Raw genomic sequence first — 21774 nt, 5'->3', positions numbered from 1 at the left:
GGACCCCCTGACGTCACTGTCCATATATGGACAGTAACAATAGGGACTTTGAGATGCTGGGAACCCCGGCGAGAGTGTCGGCAACGCTATGGCTGGGGATTCCACTCCTGGAACAGCCCGTGACGTCACTGTCCATGTATGGACAGTGACGTCAGGGGCTTCTCCAGTCCCGGAGTCCTAGCCTAGAGCGCTACCGATGCTGTGGCCGCTGAATCCGCAGTTAAAAGAACCCCCCCGGGCCAAGCACTACCTGATGCTCTTCCCGGGGGTTCTGGCCCTGGGAACGCTCCTCAAGGTATACTTTTAATGTATACAATACCAGTGACAGATGCCATAGTGTTGCAACTTCGCAACTTGGGTGAATAAAGAAATTACATAAGTGTCATACAATAATGATAGCTCTGATGCCAATGCCTTGTTTGTGAAAAAGCACCTTTGTTGAATAATAAAATGCTGCGGTAATGAGATGTTGTGGATTTTGACGTGGATTCCACCGCAGATTTCCAATAGGTGAAATCCGTGGCAAATAAAACAGGGTCATGCTGTGTATAAATCCGCAGCATGTCTAGAATGCAATTTTGATAGACTACTAGTTTTTGATTGGTGGCTTGTCAAGAGACTGTTAAAAAAAGTTCTATTGATATTTTCTACTTTTCAGGTATAGTGTCCATTTAACCCTTTATCTTGAAAAGACTACATAGCACTACTGTTCAGCAATCAGTGATCGCATCTCGGTTTAGTTACTAAAAATACCTTCAACCAGCATCTAGCAAAGCCCAAACTGGAAGTGACGTCCGCAGACTCCTCAGTGTGCGACTGAAATGTCTGATCTGTCCGCATTTTTCTGTCCGTTCACAAACTGCGACAACCGCTACCACGGAGGTCTGGGCAAACAGCGCCCTCTAGTATACCCCGCACCATAGTGCAGACATTTCCTTGGGCGAGAATGTTGGATTATTCCCGTTATTGCCGCGGATGGCGATTGCGGCTAGTTCGCCTTGTTAATCTGACAGAGATCACATGTACCCTGAATGCAATGATAGATATCAGAGAAGGGAAACAATGGTGACAACCGCGTTGCACTAATTGTTCTACTAAATAGTGACTTAACTAACCATATATGCCCTAAATCTTATTATAAAAATTTAAAAACGAATTAAGGAAGAAGAAAAAAAAAAAATAGCAGAGGATGGTTTCGATCCATCGACCTCTGGGTTATGGGCCCAGCACGCTTCCGCTGCGCCACTCTGCTCTATGGCTTTTGTGGTGAGATCAGATGTATTACAGCCTGCTCTGCGTACACTTGTATAATGCACACACTCAGATGCAGCAGCATGTAATAGAAGTGACGTATGCTTTTTCTTCCATAAGTAAAAGCCTTTCATGTGAAACAAAATGAAGGGGCACCCGGAGCTGCGGTAATTGGCGCACAGCTGAAATCCACACGACAGAAAAAACTTGCATGGTTTACTGCTAATGTTTTTTGTGTGTGCTTACCTGTACTTACCAAAAACAGTGAGAATTCACACTTTGATCAATGGGATTTTTTTTATTGCATCTGTTAGCATCAGTTTGCATCTGTTAGGGTCTGTTCACATCACCGTTCGCTTTCCGTTCTGGGTTTCCATCGGAGGTTTCCGTGGAATGAACCCTGCAACGGAAAGTGAAAGTGAAACCACTGCTTTCGTTTCAGTCACCATTGATCTCAATGGTGACGGAAACATCGCTAATGGTTTCCGTTCGTCACTATTCCGGAAGTTTTCCGACTGAATCAATAGCGGAGTCGACTGCGCTATTGATTCCGTCGGAAAACCGGAAACCTACCGGAATGGTGACGAACGGAAACCATTAGCGATGTTTCCGTCACCATTGATATCAATGGTGACTGAAATGGAAGCAGTGGTTTCACTTTCACTTTCCGTTGCGGGGTTCACCTGACGGAAACCTCCGATGGAAACCCGGAACGGAAAGCGAACGGTGATGTGAACAGGCCCTTGTTATCCGTTATTGTTATTATCCGTTTGTTTTTTTAATACGAATAAAAGTGTGAACTTAAACAACTGTAAACGTTTTCGTTTTTGTCAATGTAGCTGTAGGAGGGCTAGTTTATTGTGGGTTGGCAGGTAGATAGTACATTGCATTTACCGTCACTTTTATTATTACAATTTTTTTGGGGAGGCATGCAAAAAAAACAGCAATCCTATTTTGTTTGTTTTTTTGCCGTTCACCATGTGGTACAAATAACATTCTACATTTATTCTATTCTACAGGTCATTATTGTTACAGTGATACCAAATATGTTTTATAATGTAATATGTATGTTGTTTTTTTTTAATTACATTTAGTAAATGTAATAAAAAAATTATTTGAAAAATACATTTATTTTGTGTTTTTTTTGGCTAACACTTTGTTAAACTTTTTTTAAAATTTTTGTCCCACTAGATTTGCGTATATGGGACTTTACACACAGATGCAGCGCATTCACCTGCCTCATCAACAGGACATCACAATGCCCCATCACCAATTTTAATCTGCATGAGAAGAAAGTGGGTACCTGATGGCAACAAGGAACAGATGGGTTTTATCCCCATACATTAGAACATAAAAAAAACTACAAACCACACATTTATACAACACATGGTTGTACCGCAGTTTTGGTCCATGTTTTGCTATGCCATAGTAATGCAGCTCTTTGCAGCACTGCTACCACTAAGGCCTTATTCACACGGACGTGTCCATTTTGCGCTCGCAAAAAAAACTGCATTTTGCGTGCGCAAAAGTCCTGTGTGTCATCAGCATGCGGATGCGTGATTTTCGCGTAGCCGGCATCATTATGACACTGTTTTTATGTTTACAAACAGAAAAGCATGTGGTGCTTTTCTGTTTTCATTTATTTATTTTACTACTGTAGCGCGCATCACGCGCGGCACCCAGAATTGCTTCCGTGCGCTGTGCGCAATTTGCACGCACCCATTGACTTCAATGGGTGCGTGCTGCGCGAAACACAGGCAAGTATAGGACATGTCGTGAGTTTCAAGCAGCGCACATACGCTGCGTGAAATTCACTGACAGTCTGAACGGCCCGATTCACTAACATAGGTCCGTGCGACGCGCGTGAGAATCACGCGCATAGCACAGACGTATAACACGTTCATGTGAATAAGGCCTAGTTCACATCCTTCCGTGTCGGAAGCAGATGGCTCTGGTTACAGTATAGCGGCCGTGCTGCAGTACTTCTCCCATTCAAGTGAATTGGAGCAGAGTCGCAGTTCTGCAGCACGGCCGCTATGCAGTGTATGGTGCCATCAGCTTCCGGCACTGAACACTGCATAACAACCGGTGTCCGGAGGCTGTCACTTTGGTCATCAGTATGAAAAACCGTCCCGTGCCTGGAAAACCCCTTTAAATGTGAACATACACTTTTGGACATCAGGAACTGGAGTACTAGACCTATTTTTATTAACCACAGTACAAATGAAAAAGTTACAACAGATAGGATGTTAAAGGTTTAACTTTTATTTCAAATTGTATCATTGTGATATAACATTAAAAAGTATTAAGCATTCCAATGTCCAAAATACCTTCTTTAAACTTCAGAAATCTATTATGAACCACAAGACTCCAAATGACAATATACTTCTAATTCTACTGACATACACATGACCATTATACCAGAAAACATGTATGATCCTTTCTGTGATTATGAAGTCAGCATTCCACTGTTCAGACAGGTCCGTTTTCTATGTATTGCGCCAGTCACTAACAGCTATATCTGCAAGATTCACTATGAGAAAGCAGCCGTTCAACTCACTATGAGATCCCAAAGCGTCCAGCGAGGTCACCAGCTTTTAGGGAATTAGTCCTCATGGTCTTCAGTCCAGCTGCACATTGTCTATTTTTGTGTGTGTGATGTTTATGTTATGTCAACAATAAAGTCGATCATTTTATATACTCCTCTCAGAGGATACTTAGCAGCATGTCACTTTGTTCAGCGTCATTCTGTAGATTTCCAGAATTTTAAAATGGTAAGATGTTCTCTTCCTGCTTGTCTTGAAAGCACTTTGGATCCTTGTAATCCAAATGAATTCATTTTCTCCAGGATGTCATCTGAAGACAGAAACAAGCTATGTAAAAACTTGCCCTTGTTTGCACCTAGCAGGGATTCAGATAACAGTGCCCCCAACGCTGCCAAGCCATTCAATGGGGACCCAACCCAGTGTTCCACATATGCTGATGACCATGAGGGGGCTCAACTGCAAACCCAACACAGGTCATTATTTAGTTTGAGAATAACTGGCACCCGGATAGCAAGAGACTGGTGCTTGAGTAGAAACTTTCTGCCTACTTGACTCATAGGTTATGTAAACCTATCATGTCATTTTTATATTATTATTCTTATTTAACCCCTTAGTGACCAACAGTACGCCTTTTTACGTTCCTCACTAATGGGCTTTAGGCTAATGCGACGCCTTTTAACGTGATCGCATTAGCCTAAAGTAGCGCCGAAATTAAAGATCGGGGCTCCGTTCTCTCAGCTACCGGAGGTAGCTGAGAGTTCGGGGCAACGACCAGAGACCATAACGAGTGGTCTCTGGTCACGTGATCGCCGTGGATCGCTATTTCACGGCGTTCACGCTAAACCGGCGGATAATCGCCATTTCTCTCTCCTCTCATGGAATAACTCCTTAGAGAGGAGAGAGAACGGGTAAATAGTGCGCCCCCCCCCCCCGTCCGATTCCCCTTCATGTCCGCTCCCCCCCCCCCGGTCCGATCCCCCCCCCACGGTCCGATTCCCCCCCCCCCCCCCAAAATGGCGCCCGTGTGCGCTTTGCATAACTTACCTGTGTCGTCATCTGGCACAGCAACAATCAGGGACCGTTGTGACTGGTCCCTGATCAGGTGATCTCTGTGATAAAACCTATCACAGAGATCACTGACAGTTATTTTCAAAACACAGCCAGGACATGGGCTGTGTTTCTCTCTCCTCCCATTGTAGTTGTTCTGAGAGGAGAGAGAAATCAGTCTAAGTCCTGTGCTGTGAAGAAAGAAAAAAAGTGATAAAAAATCATCGTTCTTATACATACATATATATATATATATAATATATCAAATCTATATTAGCGTCAGCGCTAGATTAGCGTCAGCGCTAGTTTAGCGTTAGTGCTAGTTTAGCGTTAGTGCTAGTTTAGCGTTAGTTTAGCGTTACTTTAGGGTTAGGGCTAGTTTAGCGTTCGTGTTTAGGGCCGTTTAGAATTAATTTTACGTCTGTTATATAAAAAAAAAAAAATATATAAAAAAAATATATATATAAAAAAAAAAAAATAAATGTGTCGTTTTTAGGATTTTAGGTTTACTTTAGGGTTAGGACTTATAGGGCATATATATATATATATATATATATATACATACACATCTCTAAATATGTCTCAGCGTATGTACAGCGCGGAGCAAGCCTACGCCTTGCTATGTTCCGACACTTCTGAAAGCGAAACAGACACCGCTTCAGAATTTGTTCCAGACAGTGACAGTGACGATTCTAATTCCACCGCTGAACCCCATAGTCCTATGGTGGTGGATACGTCAGTCGCTGTATAGGTGTCAAGTGCAGGGCCGAGTGTTGCAGTCCCTCCCGTGATGTGGGATCCTGCACTATCATTTTCCCCCCAAGTACCCCAATTTGAAGCGACCCCAGGAATTAGTGTCGACGTCCAAAATTTTACCCCCTATAATTTTTTTAATTTATTTATATGTGATACGGTCCTAGACTTGATAGTCCAGCAGACTAATCTGTATGCTAGGCAGTTTGTTCTACAAAAGCCTGCATCTATGTACTCCAGAATGTGGAGCCCCACAAGTGTCCCAGAAATAAAAAATTTTTTAGGCATTACCCTCAATATGGGTTTGGTTAAAAAACCCTCTGTCCGGTCCTACTGGACTTGTAGTGCTGTCCACGCTACCCCTGTATTTGCAGCAGTGATGTCCAGAAACCGCTATGAGGCCCTAATGCGATTCATGCATTTTACTGATAATTCCCAAGTCCCCCCAAGAAGTGACCCAGCTTATGATCGGCTTAATAAATTAAGGCCATTAATCACCCTTCTAAATGATTTATTTTTAAAGTTGTACACCCCTGACAAAAATTTGTCAGTAGATGAATCGCTCATGAGCTTCAAAGGGCGTCTTTCCTTTCGTCAATTCATCCCTTCCAAACGAGCCAGATATGGGGTGAAATTGTACAAAGTTTGCGAGAGCACAACGGGTTACACCTGCGGTTTCAAAATCTATGAAGGCAGGGACTGCCAAATTTATACCCCAGGCTGCCCAGAAACTATTGGCACCTCTGGCAAAATTGTGTGGAACCTAATGGAGCCATTTCTGCACAAGGGGTACCACGTCTATACAGACAATTTTTATACCAGCGTTGCCCTTTATAAAGCCCTCCATGCTGCAAATACAGGGGCCTGTGGGACAGTACGGAAGAACAGAGTGGGACTCCCACAACAGTTGGTGTCCAGGCGTTTGGGAAAGGGAACATCCATGGCCCTTGCAAGTCAGGAATTGCTTGCAGTGAAGTGGGCCGACAAGAAGGATGTCTACATGCTGTCCACCGTACACACGGACACCACTGTGGCAATTACGGAGAGGGGGGCTACCACTGCAAAGCAGAAACCTGTCTGTGTAACAGACTACAACAAATTTATGGGGGGTGTAGACCTTTCCGACCAGGTGCTTCAGCCTTACCTGAAGCGCAAAAATAAGGCCTGGTACAAAAAGGTAGCAATCTACCTCATCCAGGTTGCTACCTATAACAGTTTTGTTATTTTCAAAAAAGCCCAAGGAACGCTCACTTTCCTTCAATTTCAGGAGAAGGTCATTGAGCATCTCCTTTTTGAGTCCACTATACCGGCACAATCCTGCGAATCTGAGGATGTGCGCAGGCTTTCAGAGCGCCACTTTTTACACCCTATTCCCTCCACTGAGACCCAAAAATATCCCCAAAAAAGGTGTCGGGTATGTAGCAGGCATGGCAGGAGGAGGGATACCCGCTTTTATTGCCCCATGTGTCCATCAAAACCAGCCCTTTGTAACTATCCCTGTTTCGAAACCTTTTCACACGGTTGCAAATTACTAGAATTTAACACAAAAAAAAATAATGGGTTGGGGGCCTTTTTAGGGAGTCAATTTCTTTATATTTTCTTTTTAGTTCGTGGGCTTTCCAAGTAGGGATTATTTCTTGTGGGAGAGGTTGTAGAGCACATTTCTTTCAGACCGTGAAACTAATTTTACCCCTTATGATTTTTTTTATTTATTTGTGGGTGATCAAGTGCTGGAATTAATTGTCCAGTACAAAATCCCACATCCACAATTTTTTTATTTTGACTGTTCTTATGACTATGTCCTGCCACATACAGCTGTTACATTCCTAATTCTGTACCGTGATACGGGCATGATCTTTTTTTTTTATTTGGAGGATCTCTAATAATTGAGCTGTTCCTTATCAATACACCATGGGCTTTGTTACGGTTCTTCTGGAAATACTGACATCATTTTGGGGATTAGTGATCCTTTACTGTTCCTATAGATGGTTTTGGACACTGTCCTTTTATATATTCTGTAGGTGATTGGTTGTTTTGTGCACATAGCGGTTCCTACCTTGCCGGGCAGGGGTCTGTTATGGTGTACCGCGTCACTTGGCACATTCGTCCCTCATAAGGATTGATGGAGCTAAAGAGACGTTGTACAACCAGTCACTGAAAAAAAAAATCCTTGTCATGACAGCCCTGCAGGTGTTCTTCTATCTAGTGAACAGACTCGAGTTTGCAACATAGTTGGATACATTTTCCTCCATTTGTTTGAAGATATTGCCCGTCACTCCAGTACAGTTTATTTTTTCCTCTCTGACTGATTTTATATTAGGACAGAATTCTGTCCACAATGACATCATAATGGCACCAACTGCTTCTTCAGCAAGACATAGTCATAAGTACAGGCAAATACGTCTATAGCAACATGTATCCGTTATGAATACACGGCTTCACTTCTATTCTGTGCCGCACAAATTTATTAATGTGGCGTATTTCTAACAAAATAACCTTCTACCACGTCTCCTCTATTTCATGTGGAAACGTAATAAAAGCTTGAAGAAAACATTATATACCCATAGTGTCTGAAATGATACCCATTATTTCCTCATTTAAAACATTTTTGGTCCGCATGCCCACTACACCACTAGATGAATACCTTTAGGGGTTTAGTTTTTAAAATGGGGTCATTTCTGCGTGGTTTTTTTTTGTTCAGGCAGCTCAATGCCTCTAAATGCATGATATGGGGCCTAGAATTTATTCAATTGTGCCCTGAAAGCCAAAGGGTGCTCCCTCTCTTTTTGGCCCAGCCACAGGTCTAATAAGCAGATTATGGCAACAATGAGAGTATTTTTGAAAACAGGAGAAACAGGGTGATAGATTTTGGCGTGTGTTTCTTCATTCTTATAGTCGCTTTACACAGAAATCGGTCTTCAAAGTGATACTTTTATTAAAAAAGTGAATTTTTATTTTTTTTCACCTGCTATGCATTAAATTTAGCAAAAAACTGTGGGGTCAAAATACTCACTACACCCCTAGATAAATACCTTAAGGGGTCTAGTTTTCTAAATGGGGTCGTTTATGGGGAGTTTCTATCGTTCTGGTAGTTCAAAACCTCTCCAAATGTACAGTGGGGCCTAAAACATTTTCAAGCAAAATAGGAGTCCTGAAAGCCTCTGGGTGCTCCCTCCCTTTCGGGCCCTGTCGTGTGTCCAGGCAACGCATTAGGGTCACAATGGGGGCATTTTTAAAAACAGGAGAAACAGGGTGATAGATTTTGGCGTGTGTTTCTTCATTCTTATAGTCGCTTTACACAGAAATCGGTCTTCAAAGTGATACTTTTATGAAAAAAGTTAAATTATATTTTTTTATGCCTGCTTTGCATGAATTCTTACAAAAAAAACTGTGGGGTCAAAATACTTACAACACCCCTTAATAAATACCTTAAGGGGTCTAGTTTTCAAAATGGGGTCACTTGTGGGGGTTTCCACCATTCTGACACCTATGAGCCTATGAAAACCTGGCTTGGTGCAGGAAAACAAAATGTACTACAAAATTTATAAAATTATTACTTAACTTGTAAGTCCTCTAAATTGCTCAAAAATTATTTTTTTTTTTCAAAAGTGCTGCCAAAATAGAGTAAAGAGATGGAAATATATAGTTAATAAAAAAAATTGTACAGTATGTGTGTACATATGTGACATATTGCAGTTAAAAATAGGGAAAAATGATAATTTTTACAAAATTTCTTCAATTTTTCTATTTTTTAAGTTATTTCCGCAAATCGTATCAGTCTACTTTTACCACTAAAATAAAGTACAACATGTGACGAAAAAACAATGTCAGAATTACTTGGATATTCAAAACTTTCACAGAGTTATTCTCTGATAAAGTCACACATACCAGATTTGACAAATTTGGCTTGGTCATTAAGGTCCAAACAAGCTTGGTCACTAAGGGGTTAATGTATGCATTTTCGCATATTATACATATTTCTAATATATGTTTATTAAAAATATTGCTTCGTTTTAGAGATGCAGCTTCTGTGTATCCACTTTATATAGAAGCTGCATATCGCTGCTTTATGTCCATTTCGTTAGTGTGCTGAACTGACGGCTGTTCTGAGATCGTCTCCTGTTTGCCTCTGACACACAATCAAATCTGATCAACTTATTAGTGTTCGATAAGCTGTCAAATGCACACAGGAGCCGATCGCAGCCAAGCCGTCAGTTCAGCACACTTACAGACTCTGCTTAAAGCGGCGATATGAAGCTTCAATATAAAGTGGATACATAGAAGCTGCATCTCTAAAACGAAGCAAATTTTATACTAAAAATATATTAGAAATATTTTAATATACTTAAATACATACATTAAATAAAAAAAATATATACAATGGTTTACATATTCTTTAAGTAAAATACATTATTACATTCTAGTGACCAGTCTGCAAACCATTTGAACATAGGATTTAACTAGTAATATTCAGATAATCTGTCGTGTCCGGGGTAGACAAGGTGGAGAATAACCAGAAATCCAGGCTAAATTCTTTAATAGACATACAGACAGATAGATAATACTTGGTGTCATGTCGATTGAAACTCCTGGATGGCCGGTCCTCTTTGCTGATGATCTGGAGATGAAGTGGCCTGCGGGAAACTGTGTTCTGTGAAAATAGGGGCCCAATGCAATATTCTTCTGTATAATATACTTAAATCTTTCTTTGCAGGCCCTGTGCCGGGGCCCTATATTACTCCTATGGGCCTTAAAACCCATGGGGACAATGACATCAGCATGTTATGTCCCCATGTGTCCTGGGGCCCATGGGAGTAATGTAGTCCATGGTAAACTGATAGATGTGTGTAAATTACGTACATACAGTGGAATATCACATTGGGCCCTGAGGCCACAGAGCACAGCTTACTTTTTCTACCACCTGCTTGATCGCCACAACAGAGTACACACCAATGCCAGATTATCAGGTCAATTATTCAGTAATCTGGCAAGAAACTATTTTTGGAATTTTTGGAATTATTATTTATGGATTTTTTAAAAATTGTGTGTCTGATTAACTAAACTTTCATTTAGTATGTTGACATATGTTACCTCAATAAAAGGTAAAAAAAAAACATCTCACCAGGGTTGTTTTCTTTCAGAACAAGTAAGTAGAACAAGCCTTTGGAAGACAGAAGCTTTGGAACCACAGGAAGAAACCTGTCTATAACTTCACGACCATTTTTACCTCCAGCCCAGGCTGCCTCTATCCCATTACTTCCTACCTAGAAGAGGAAAAAGAAAATATTTTTTAGTAGAGATGTTTTTAAAACTTTAGTTTTCTTAGTATAAAATATCAGCTAATAATTCCAACAACAACTAGTCATTGTCTCCAAGATAAATGAACAATGTACCAGTACTAAAACACTCCTAATAGGTGATAGAGGTGAACCTCTAGTATTACCAGAATTTCCCTTCATCCGTGCTATTCTGGAAAATTAATATTCTTTTTGCTAGTACAGTCTCTCATGTTTTCTATTTAACCACTTGCTGACCAGCTTTACTCCCCTTCCTGACCAGGCCCATTTTTACGTTTTAGTCATGTGCCAATTTAATATGAGTCGTGGACACAAACACACCTCTTCAGAAGGGGTCACTACATAAGGAGGGTTAAAGAGAAGAAGGTCAATTTGTCCTTGTAATCGTGGCAGTAATCCGCTAACCTGAAATAAAAACACAAAATCAACATATAACCAACTCACAGCATAACTGTGCAATGCAAATTTGTTAGTCGCCCCTTATAAATATTTTTTTTTGCTACCAATGGAACCCATTCTATAGGTCAGAAAATGTATTGGACTTACTTAATCATGCTTTACAATCACTAGATGACATAGCTGCTATGGTAAAATATCTGTCTGTTTGTTGCCTATTGTATTTACTAAACAAGAACACTTCTGAGTTCCAAATGTACAGGATCTGACGTCTTCTACTGTTCATGACGAGCTGACCACTAGGGGCACTGTTCAATAAGAGTCTATGGAGTCTACTGATCGTCTTTTATCTATTAGTACAAAGCAGCAACATAGATGCCCTGAACATGAACATTTCTCATACAGAACGACATACACTATATTACTTTTAAAGATTGATTACAGATCATCTGACCATACTTGGTCTTCAGATGGCTCTTCACCCGAACGGTATATTTGGTTGCAAATCAAGAAAGCTCAGATCCCGTGCAAACAATGACCACTAAACTACAGATAAGCTTGTAGTATACAGTGTTATATCTTATAATGTGTTATAATGCTTGTGAGACTAAACGGGGTTGGTAACAAAATAAAAATAAACGAATAATAAATGTAATAAAAAAAATAGATATGCCTCCCCGTCGGGGAATCGAACCCCGGTCTCCCGCGTGACAGGCGGGGATACTTACCACTATACTAACGAGGAATTGCATATACAGTTCGATACCCTGAACTGATCTATAGCTGAACAGCCAGTTTTGTACAAGCGATAAAAGGTTTCCTAAGCATAATGTTTACAGATAATATAATAAATATCTAGTTACGTGAAACTTTTTATTTTCTTTTTACCAAGTCAGTAATAACAGGGTCAACATGCACGTCGTTGGCTTGTGAGGTTGCTATTGCACACAAAGCTGCAGTAGGATTCACATCTGTACATCTGAAACAAAATTAAGACAAGAATCAGGAAAAAGACAGGGCATTTATAAGACAAAGACGCAGGAAAAAGTCATTACATGTATCAAAACACTATTCAGCAGATATGCACTGCTATACTTCTGGCTGACAAGTAAGGCCCCATGCACACGACCATATTTTTCATCAGTAATTACGGACAGTAATTACTGACCCATTCATTTCTATTGACCACGGACGCCTTCAGTATTTTTACTGATGGGTGTCCGTCCTGAAAAAATTATATACTGTCCTATTCTTGTCAGTAATTACGGCAAGGACTCTCCCATAGAAGTCTAAGGCCGCTTCCGTAAATACGGACGGCTATGGATGTGCATCCGTATAGATTTGGAGTCCTTGCGACTGTGAAGTCGTGGTAACTTGCGGGTCGCAAAGCGACCACATTGACTTTTCATTACCTGCGATGCAAGCAGGGCAACACAGCGATCATTGGCCACACGACCTGTGTTGCACCCAAAGTCGCCGTGCAGCCCTAGCCTAAGTCACATGCACATTGCAAATTTGCTCCAAAAATGGACAATGGGGCACATTTATCAAAAGTGAAATTCTTTTGAATAGCATTAAGCCCTATCCACACGACAGTGAAAAACATCTGTGTAACACACTTCTTTATTTTCTTTTTTTTACGCCAGTCACACGGCCGTTTGAGAACAATGATGCCATATGGGTGTATTCACACTGCCATTGTTTTTTAACGGCCCGTGAATGCTGGCCATCAACAAATAGAAAATGTCCTATTTTTGCCCGTTTTCACTACCCGATGGCTCCCAGAGAAATCAATGGATCAGTTTGCAACAGCCGTTTTTCAGGAAACAATCCTTCTAATGGACAGTAAAAACTGATCCTGGCCGAGGACTCCCTGGTCACAAGGCCAGGGACTTGGAGGGAGCTACAGTGGTGCTATCTACAGGGGGGGTGCTATCTACAGGGGGGAGGTAGCGCTAGCTACAGGGAGGAGGTGGCACTATCTAGTGGAGGTGTGGCACTATCTACAGGGTACACCGTGGCACTATTTACATGGGCCGCGTGTGGCACTATCTATATGGGCACCGTGCACTGTGTAGGCACTAGGGATGTCACGATACCAGAATTTGGACTTCGATACTGATACTTCGTGTAGTATTGCGATACTCGATACAAAAACGATACTTTTGCCAACAATAATAAATAAAAAAAAGTTCTTCCGTTTTCTGATGTGAGGCACATGGTGTGATGAATTTTGAACCTCCACGTGCCTCACATTAATAGTAATTAACCCCATCATGTTCCTCAGTTATAATGGATAACATTGGGTTAATGTGTGAGGTACACAATGGGGTTAATTACTATTAATGTAAGGCACATGGAGGTTCAACATTCATAATACCTCGTGCCTCATATTAATAAGTGAAAGAAAGCAGTTTTTTAATTTTATAATAGCCTAAACATGAATGAGGCTATAAATGTGTTATTACGGTCGCGACAATACCGAATGTGTATATTTTAAGTATCGAGACTTATTTTAATTTCTATTGTAATGTGTGTGTGTTTTTTAAAAAAATTTAACGTTACATATTTTTTTTATTTCCTAACTTTAATGTACTGCCATATATCTATATGCCAGTACATTAGCCTGTGTACTGATAGGACATACCTAAGTATGCCCTTACAGGAAATATGGTCAGACAGCCCTGGGGTCCTTCAATGGACCCTGGGCTGCCTGCTCATATATGGTATGGCCTTCGATCGCGTCACAGGAATTCCCTGTGACGCGATCCAAGGGGCATCCCCCCTTCTCATTTACCCCTTGAATACCGCGGTCAGCTTTGATCGCAGCATTCAGGGGAATAGCGGCGGAGAGGTTTCTCTGATCTCCGCCGTTAGAGCGGGGCTGCGGCTGTGTAATACAGTCATTGCCCCGCTCCTGACAATAAGTGCGCGCGCGGTCTGCATGAGGAGATGCGGCCGGCGCTGCACTAATGAGCGGCGGCGCAGGCACTGAGGACAGAACATGGGGGTGTTTTGAAGTGCGCCCGCCATGTTCGGTCTTCAGTGCTGGCAATCAATAGTGCACCGCTAGCCGCATCACATCATGCTGACCACACGCGCACTTCTCAGGAGCGGGGCAATGGCTGTATTACACAGCCACAGCCCCGCTCTCATACATTCATGTGTTACAATGCTGAGCTGTGCGGCCGCACAGCTTAGTATCGAAATACATGAAATAACGGCATCGAACCGTTTGAGGGTGCACGGTATAGAAACAGTGTCAAAGTTTTGATGCATCGTGCAACCCTAGTGGGCACTATGTCACTTTATATGTGGGCATTGTGGCACTATGTGGGCACCATCTACAGCGGGCACTGTGGCACTATCTACAGTGGGCACTGTGGCACTATGTGGGCACTATCTACAGTGGGCAGAGTAGCAATATCTACAGGGGCATTGCGGCACTATCTACATGGGCACTGTGGTGTTTTCAGGGGGTTGGGACAAAAAGAAACCATGACAAATTAAATCCATCCATTCTTTTAATAGCCATGAAAAACAGATGGCAAACGGCCATTAAAAATGGACGAAAATTTAGAGACACACTGATGCAAAACGGCCATGAAAAACTGACAGTTGATCAGTTTTTAATGGCCATTTTTGTGAATGTAGCCTTAGGCCTTATTCACACGACAGTGAAAAAAAATGTCCATTTAAAACTGATGAACTGTCAGTTTTTCACGGTCATTTTGCATCAGTGTGTCTCTAAATTTTCATCCATTTTCAGTCCGTTTGTCCGTTTTTAATGGCCGTTTGACATCCATTTTGCATCAGTTTTTCATGGCCGTTAAAAAAAACTGATGAATTTCATTGGTCAGGCTTTTTTTGTCCCAACCCCCTAAAAACAGCAAAAGGAAGGTAACATGTTCACCTAGACACTGTTTACAGCCTCCCTGTAGATGATGCCACACGCCTCCCTGTAGATGATGCCACACACCTCCCTGTAGATGATGCCACACAAGCCTCTCTGTAGATGATGCCACACCAGCCTCCCTGTACATGATGCCACACCAGCCTCCCTGTACATGATGCCACACCAGCCTCCCTGTACATGATGCCACACCAGCCTCCCTGTACATGATGCCACACCAGCCTCCCTGTACATGATGCCACACCAGCCTCCCTGTACATGATGCCACACCAGCCTCCCTGTACATGATGCCACACCAGCCTCCCTGTACATGATGCCACACCAGCTTCCCTGTAGATGCCACACCAGCCTCCCTGTAGATGCCACACCAGCCTCCCTGTAGATGCCACACCAGCCTCCCTGTATATGATGCCACACCAGCCTCCCTGTATATGATGCCACACCAGCCTCCCTGTATATGATGCCACACCAGCCTCCCTGTATATGATGCCACACCAGCCTCCTTGTAGATGCCACACCAGCCTCCCTGTAGATGCCACACCAGCCTCCCTGTAGATGCCACACCAGCCTCCCTGTAGATGCCACACCAGCCTGCCTGTAGATCGTGCCACATACTCACGAGAGCAGCGCCGTCTCTCGTCTTCTTCACTTGTGGTCACTCGTCTGCACGGGATCTGGCAAGGCAGCGTGACGGGGCGATGACGTCATCGAGGCGCCTTCAAACTCGTGAAGACGAGTGACCACACCTGAAGAAGTGCCGCAAACGTGAGTATGCCAACGAGAGCCAGCAAGGGAACTAGTAGTTCCATTGCCAATCCCCATGTAACAGATCCGTTTTTAACGGTTGTTACATGTATTGACAGCCGTTAAAAACGGATCCATTGACTTCTATGGGGGCCGTCAGGCCGTTAAAACGGCCAAAAATAGGACATGTCCTATTTTTTGACGCCCATTATTCACGGGCCGTTAAAAAAACGGCCGTGTGAATGCACCCATAGAATATCATTGTTCTGAAAACGGCCATGTGAAAGCCGTTAAAAGGACGGCCATCACATGGCCGTTTTTCACTGTCGTGTGAAAGAGGCCTAAATGTTGCGATTTCTACATGAAGATCCCCAAAGTCACAGAAATTTTGCACAGACGTAAGTAAATATTATTCTTAAAAGTTTGCAAGTATGATTTTAACCCCTTGGGTACCTTCGACGTAATAGTACGTCGCTGGCCGCTTATTCCAGCGTACCTTCGACGTACTATTACGGCGCAGGAATAAACTGTCACTATGTGAAATCATTGATAGCTAACCGTCTCTGCTACCGGCCTGGGGACCAATTAGCAGTCCCCAATGATGGCGATTGCTGTGATTGGTCAGTCTCTGAAGACTGACCAATCACAGCCGTCTGTGACGTCGTCTGCAGGAGAAAGCTCCTGTCACTTTCTCGGATCTCCTCACTTCTGTGAGATACGTGAGGAGATCAGAGAAAGCGGTGTAAAAAAAAAAACAAGCACTTTTTATTAACCCTTTCCCGAAAATGGGCGTATAGTAACGCCCTGAGGATGAAGCGGGCACAGGAGTTGTGCTCGCTCCATCTTCATCGGATGTCGGCTGTAATATACAGCCGACATCCCACTGCAACTACAGCGATCACTGTCCTCTCCGATCGCTGTAGTTTAACCCCTTAAATGCCGCTGTCAATAGCGACAGCGGCATTTAAGTGATTGATACAGAGGGAGGGGGCTCCCTCTGCACCCCATTGCCCCCCCCCCCCGGCGAAAAATCGCGGGGTTCTGATGGTTGCAATGGCAACCAGGAAGCCTAGCAACGGCTTCCTGGTTGCCAGGTACGGGAGCCTATTAGGTCCTGCCCAAGGCAGGACGTAATAGGCTCAACTGTCAGTTGTAAAGTGACAGTTACAATACACTGCACTACATCAGTACATACAGAAGTAGTGCAGTGTATTGTGCAGGGGATCAGAAGATCAGATCTTCCAGTCCCCTAGTATGTGTAAAATAAAAAGTAAAAAAAAAGTTTTAGATAAATAAATAAATACAAGTTTTACGTAATAAAAACAATAATCGCCTTGTTTCCCTGATCAAGTCCTTTATAATTAGAAAAAAAATGAAAAAAAAAAAGACAAAAACTAGACATAATAGGTATCGCCGCGTTCGTATCGGCCTGACCTAAAAAAATATCATATTATTTATCCCACACGGTGAACACCGTAAAAAAAATACCATAAAAAACAATGGCAGAATTTCCTTTTTTGGTCATGTTTCAAAAAAATGGAATAAAAAGTGATCAAAAAGTTGCGCGTAGCCAAACATGGTACCAATAAAAACGACAGTGTGTCACGCAAAAAATGTATGTACTCCGCACAGATTACATATGCCCCCACATTATAAACTGAAACACCAGTAAAACACTAAACAAAACTACTACCAAGCAAAATCTGCGCTCCAAAAGCCAAATGGCGCTCCTTCTGGGCCTGGCAGTGTGCCCAAACAGCGGTTTATGACCACATATGGGGTATTACCGTACTCTGGAGAACCGCTTAACAATTTATGGGGCGTATGTCTCCAGTGGTACAAGCTGCGCCCAACGCATTGGGCACTGAAATAGCACATATGTGGAAAATGTCAATTTTCAATCTGCAACATCCACTGTGCACTAATTTCTGCAAAACCTTTGGGGGTCAAAATGCTCACTACACTTCTAGATGAATTCCTTGAGGGGTGTAGTTTCCTAAATGGGGTCACTTCTCGGGAGTTTTCACTGTACTCGTACCTCAGCGCAATGCAACATGGCGTCAAAAACAAATTTTGTAAAATCTGCACTCCAAAAACTAAATTGCACTTTTTCCGTTTAGACCCTTGCCGTATGTCCAAATAGCCGTTTACAACCACATATGGGGTATTTCCGTAATCAGGAGAAATTGTGTAACACATTTTGGGGTGTCTTTTCTCCTGTATTCCTTGTGGAAATGAAAAATTCTCAGCTAAAGCTACAGGTTATTGGAAAAAAAAAATGTTTTCATTTTCACGGACCAATTCTAAGAAAATCTATAAAACACCTGAGGGCTCAAAATGCTCACTACACCTCTAATTTAATTCTTTCAGGGGTATAGTCTCCAAATTGGGATCACATCTGGGGAATTTCTACTGTACTGGTACTTCAGGGACTCTGCAAATGCGACATGGCCCCCAGAAACTAATTCAGCAAAATCTGAGCTGCAAAATCCAAATGGTGCTCGGTCCCTTCTGAGCCCTGCCGTGGGTCCAAACAGCAGTTTATTACCACATAATGGGGTATTTCCGTAATCAGGAGAAATTGCTTTACAAATGTTGAGGTGCTTTTTCTTCTTTATTCCTTATAAAAATTAGAAAATTCTGTGTTTTTTCCAAAAAAAAGTCTCTTTTCATCTTCACAGACTAATTCCAATAAATGCAGCAAAAAACCTGTGGGGTCAAAATGATAACTATACAACTAGAAAAATTCATTGAGGGGTATAGTTTCCAAAATGGGGTCACTTTTGGGGGGATTCCACGGTTTAGGTCCCTCCAGGGCGTTGCAAACGTGACACGGCACTGAAAACCATTCCAGTAAAATCAGAGCTCCAAAATCCAAATGGCGCTCCTTCCCTTCTGAGCCCTGCTGTGGGTCCAAACAGCAGTTTATTACCACATATGGGGTATTTCCGTAATCGCGAGAAATTGCTTTACAAATGTTGGGGTGCTTTCTCTCCTTTATTTCTTGCAAAAATTAGAAATTTTTACGTTTTTCCAGAAAAAAAGTAGATTTTCATTTTCACAGACTAATTCCAGAAAATATAGCAAAATACCTGTGGGGTCAAAATGCTAACTATACCCCTAGATAAATTCCCTGAGGGGTGTAGTTTAAAAAATGGGGGTCACTTTTGGGGGTTTCCACGGTTTTGGCACCACAAGACCTCTTCAAACCTGACATGGTGCCTAAAATATATTCTGAAAAAAGGAGGCCCCAAAATCCAAGAGGTGCTCCTTTGCTTCTGAGGCCTGTGTTTCAGTCCATTATCACACTAGGGCCACATGTGGGATATTTCTAAAAACTACAGAATCTGGGCAATAAATATTGAGTTGCGTTTCTCAGGTAAAACCTTCTGTGGTACAGAAGAAAATGTATTACATATGAATTTTGTAAAAAAAAATGAAATTTGAAAATTTCAGCTCTACTTTCCTTCAATTCCTGTAAAACGCCTAAAGAGTTGAAACACTTTCTGAATGCTGTTTTGGATACTTTGAGGGGTGCAGTTTTCAAAATGGGGTGTTTTATGGGGGTTTCTAATATATAGGGCACTCAAAACCACTTCAGAACTGAACTCGTCCCTGAAAAAAATCGCTTTTTGAAATTTTCTTAAAAATATGAGAAATTGCTGCTAAAGTTCTAAGCCTTGTAACGTCCTATAAAAATAAAAGGATGCTCAAAAAACGATGCAAACATAAAGTAGACATATGGGAGATGTTAATTGGTAACTATTTTGTGTGGTATTACCATCTGTTTTACAAGCAGATACATTTAAAATTGGAAAAATCATAATTTCTTCATATTTTCGCTAAATGTTGGTGTTTTTCACAAATAAGCAATGAATTTATCGACCAAATTTTTGCACTAAACTAAAGTACAATATGTCACGAGAAAACAATCTCAGAATCAATTGGATAGGTAAAAGCATTCCGGAGTTATTACCACATAAAGTGATACATGTCAGATTTGAAAAAATGGGTCTGGTCCTCAAGGCCAAAATGAGCTGGGTACTCAAGGAGTTAACAGACAGGTTTGGAGTATTTTGACAACCCCGTTAACATTAGAGCTGAATCCCGGGACGCCCAACAAACGGCTCATTTTCTCAGGAGGAAGTTCCCGTTGGCTGATCATTTCAAATCATATTACATGTAAACATTAAATTGAATGCCCATTCATGTAATACTTAGGCTATGTTCACACACAAACTCAAAAACGTCTGAAAATACGGAGCTGCTTCAAGGGAAACCAGCTCCTGATTTTCAGACGTTTTTTAAGCCACTTGCGATTTTCGCGGCCGTTTTTGGAGCGCTTATGGCCCGACAAACGGCAGAAAATATGCCGTGTGAACATACCCTCAGATTGCCCGGAGCTGCTCTGGCTCTTAGAGGGCGGTCACGAGCAGGGCACCCCTCTATGACATCTGTATGCCCGAATGGTGGACAACTCCTATAAGGCATGAAGGACAGCTCATGTACCTCTGTCCATCTCAACAGACCATATGTTCTAAAAGAGGGAAAAATACACTCACAGATACCAAGCTTTAGGTCCAATAAGCGATGCTACAAATGCGGACACCACACCAGACCCACAGCCTATTTCTAGGCAGATCTCAACTCTGTAATGGAAGCAGAAAGAAACAATTATGACAAGGCTGGGTTTACACGTCACGATGCTGTGGCAATCCCACTTGTGTTGTGATTATTACAATGATACATAGGAGGGCATATTTATCAATGGAATTACTGCCCTTGGTGTAGCAAAAAACACTGCGTTCATGTGAATACCACTGTTTCCAACAACTACCACATTTTCGGTGTCTGACACACCATTAAACCCTTTTTGCATGCTGCCTTAGGTCTTATTCACACAATGCGGATTTGGTCAGTATTTTGCATCCTTTTTTTGTTAAGCCAAATTTAAGAGTAGATGCAAAAAAGAGAATTAGAAATGTTTCCATTACACTTTATCTGTGGACTTACAAAAATAGATGTAGAATATTGACCGAATATACAAATGTGAATAAGGTTTCAGGACGGGTAAAGTGGAAGTGACCACCAAGTCATTTTTTATGATTTTCCAAACATAAAAGCGGTCGGGGCCATCTGAGATTTGTGTATTGGTAAAGTGTCCCATTAGCAAACAAATTATTTATTTTAAGCAGCAGTTCTAAGAAATGCACACTTTTAAGCTTCCATTGGAGCCACGCTTTCACAGAACTTTAATTGTATTCACACCTGCAGGTTTTAATCAGTTTTTTATGCAGTGTAAAGTCAAAACCAGAATTGGATTTAAATAAAAAGGTGAAGTAGTATCTGTTCTTTATACTTTCTCACTCTTTCTGATCCACACCCGATTTGGGCTTTCAAAAACTCCATAAAAACCTGAACAAAATCTGCACGTGTGAATACGCCCTAATAGTACATTAATAAAATTACCGAGATTTCAGTTCCTCAGCCTCCTTTTCCAATGCATCAATTAAAAGAAAAGTGTCCTCAGCTGGGTCATACACTTCAGTGAAATCTCCTCGGCCAACATGTGAGTACAATGGAGTGGGGAACATGCTGTACCCTGAAAGGTAAAATCACATCTGATGGTTATTACAGGACATGGAGGAGCTGCGCTGCTAGAAGGTTTCTGCACATTTACTCCAGATGTCTGACACTTCCAGACGACAGCCCAGCCTTTACTACGTCATACTGACCCCGGTGTATCCTATACACCGCCCTGCACGTCACATATGTGCGCCGTGCTCGGGGATAGACTGAAGTATATGAGGTATAATGACGTAGGGTT

General features: G+C 41.9%; 1 protein-coding gene and 1 non-coding gene across 4 annotated transcripts; both read right to left on the bottom strand.

The window, feature by feature from the left end:
• Nucleotides 1-3503: 3503 nt before the first annotated feature.
• Nucleotides 3504-21742, bottom strand: HEMK2 (HemK methyltransferase 2, ETF1 glutamine and histone H4 lysine). Of its 3 annotated transcripts, XM_075856876.1 has the most exons (7): nucleotides 21683-21742; nucleotides 21417-21549; nucleotides 20510-20596; nucleotides 12179-12269; nucleotides 11216-11299; nucleotides 10720-10861; nucleotides 3504-4107 (listed from the first exon to the last, which is right to left on the bottom strand). In XM_075856876.1, the coding sequence occupies exons 2-7, from the start codon at nucleotides 21539-21541 to the stop codon at nucleotides 3995-3997; spliced, it is 642 nt and encodes a 213-aa protein (XP_075712991.1). In that variant the 5' UTR covers nucleotides 21542-21549; nucleotides 21683-21742; the 3' UTR covers nucleotides 3504-3994. The 3 variants fall into 3 exon arrangements, with proteins under 3 accessions (XP_075712991.1, XP_075712990.1, XP_075712992.1); XM_075856875.1 differs by lacking the exon at nucleotides 21683-21742 and having other exon boundaries at nucleotides 21417-21675; XM_075856877.1 differs by lacking the exons at nucleotides 3504-4107; nucleotides 21683-21742 and adding an exon at nucleotides 8816-9208 and having other exon boundaries at nucleotides 21417-21676.
• Nucleotides 11964-12035, bottom strand: TRNAD-GUC (transfer RNA aspartic acid (anticodon GUC)). The gene has a single exon. It is a non-coding gene; the product is annotated as a tRNA-Asp (tRNA).
• Nucleotides 21743-21774: the final 32 nt, after the last annotated feature.

This window comes from Rhinoderma darwinii, chromosome 3 (genome assembly GCF_050947455.1).
Source record: "Rhinoderma darwinii isolate aRhiDar2 chromosome 3, aRhiDar2.hap1, whole genome shotgun sequence".
NCBI classification, from domain to species: Eukaryota; Metazoa; Chordata; class Amphibia; order Anura; family Rhinodermatidae; genus Rhinoderma; species Rhinoderma darwinii.
Note: the sequence above shows the minus strand (reverse complement) of the source record. Positions and strands in the feature narration are given on the sequence as shown.

Coding starts and splice junctions, on each gene's coding strand:
- HEMK2 (XM_075856876.1), bottom strand. CDS start 21,541: ATGTTCCCCACTCCATTGTACTCACATGTTGGCCGAGGAGATTTCACT. Junction 20,597..21,416: donor GCTGAGGAACTGAAATCTCG/GTAATTTTATTA, acceptor CTTCCATTACAG/AGTTGAGATCTGCCTAGAAA. Junction 4,108..10,719: donor TCTGAAAGAAAACAACCCTG/GTGAGATGTTTT, acceptor TTCTGTCTTCAG/ATGACATCCTGGAGAAAATG.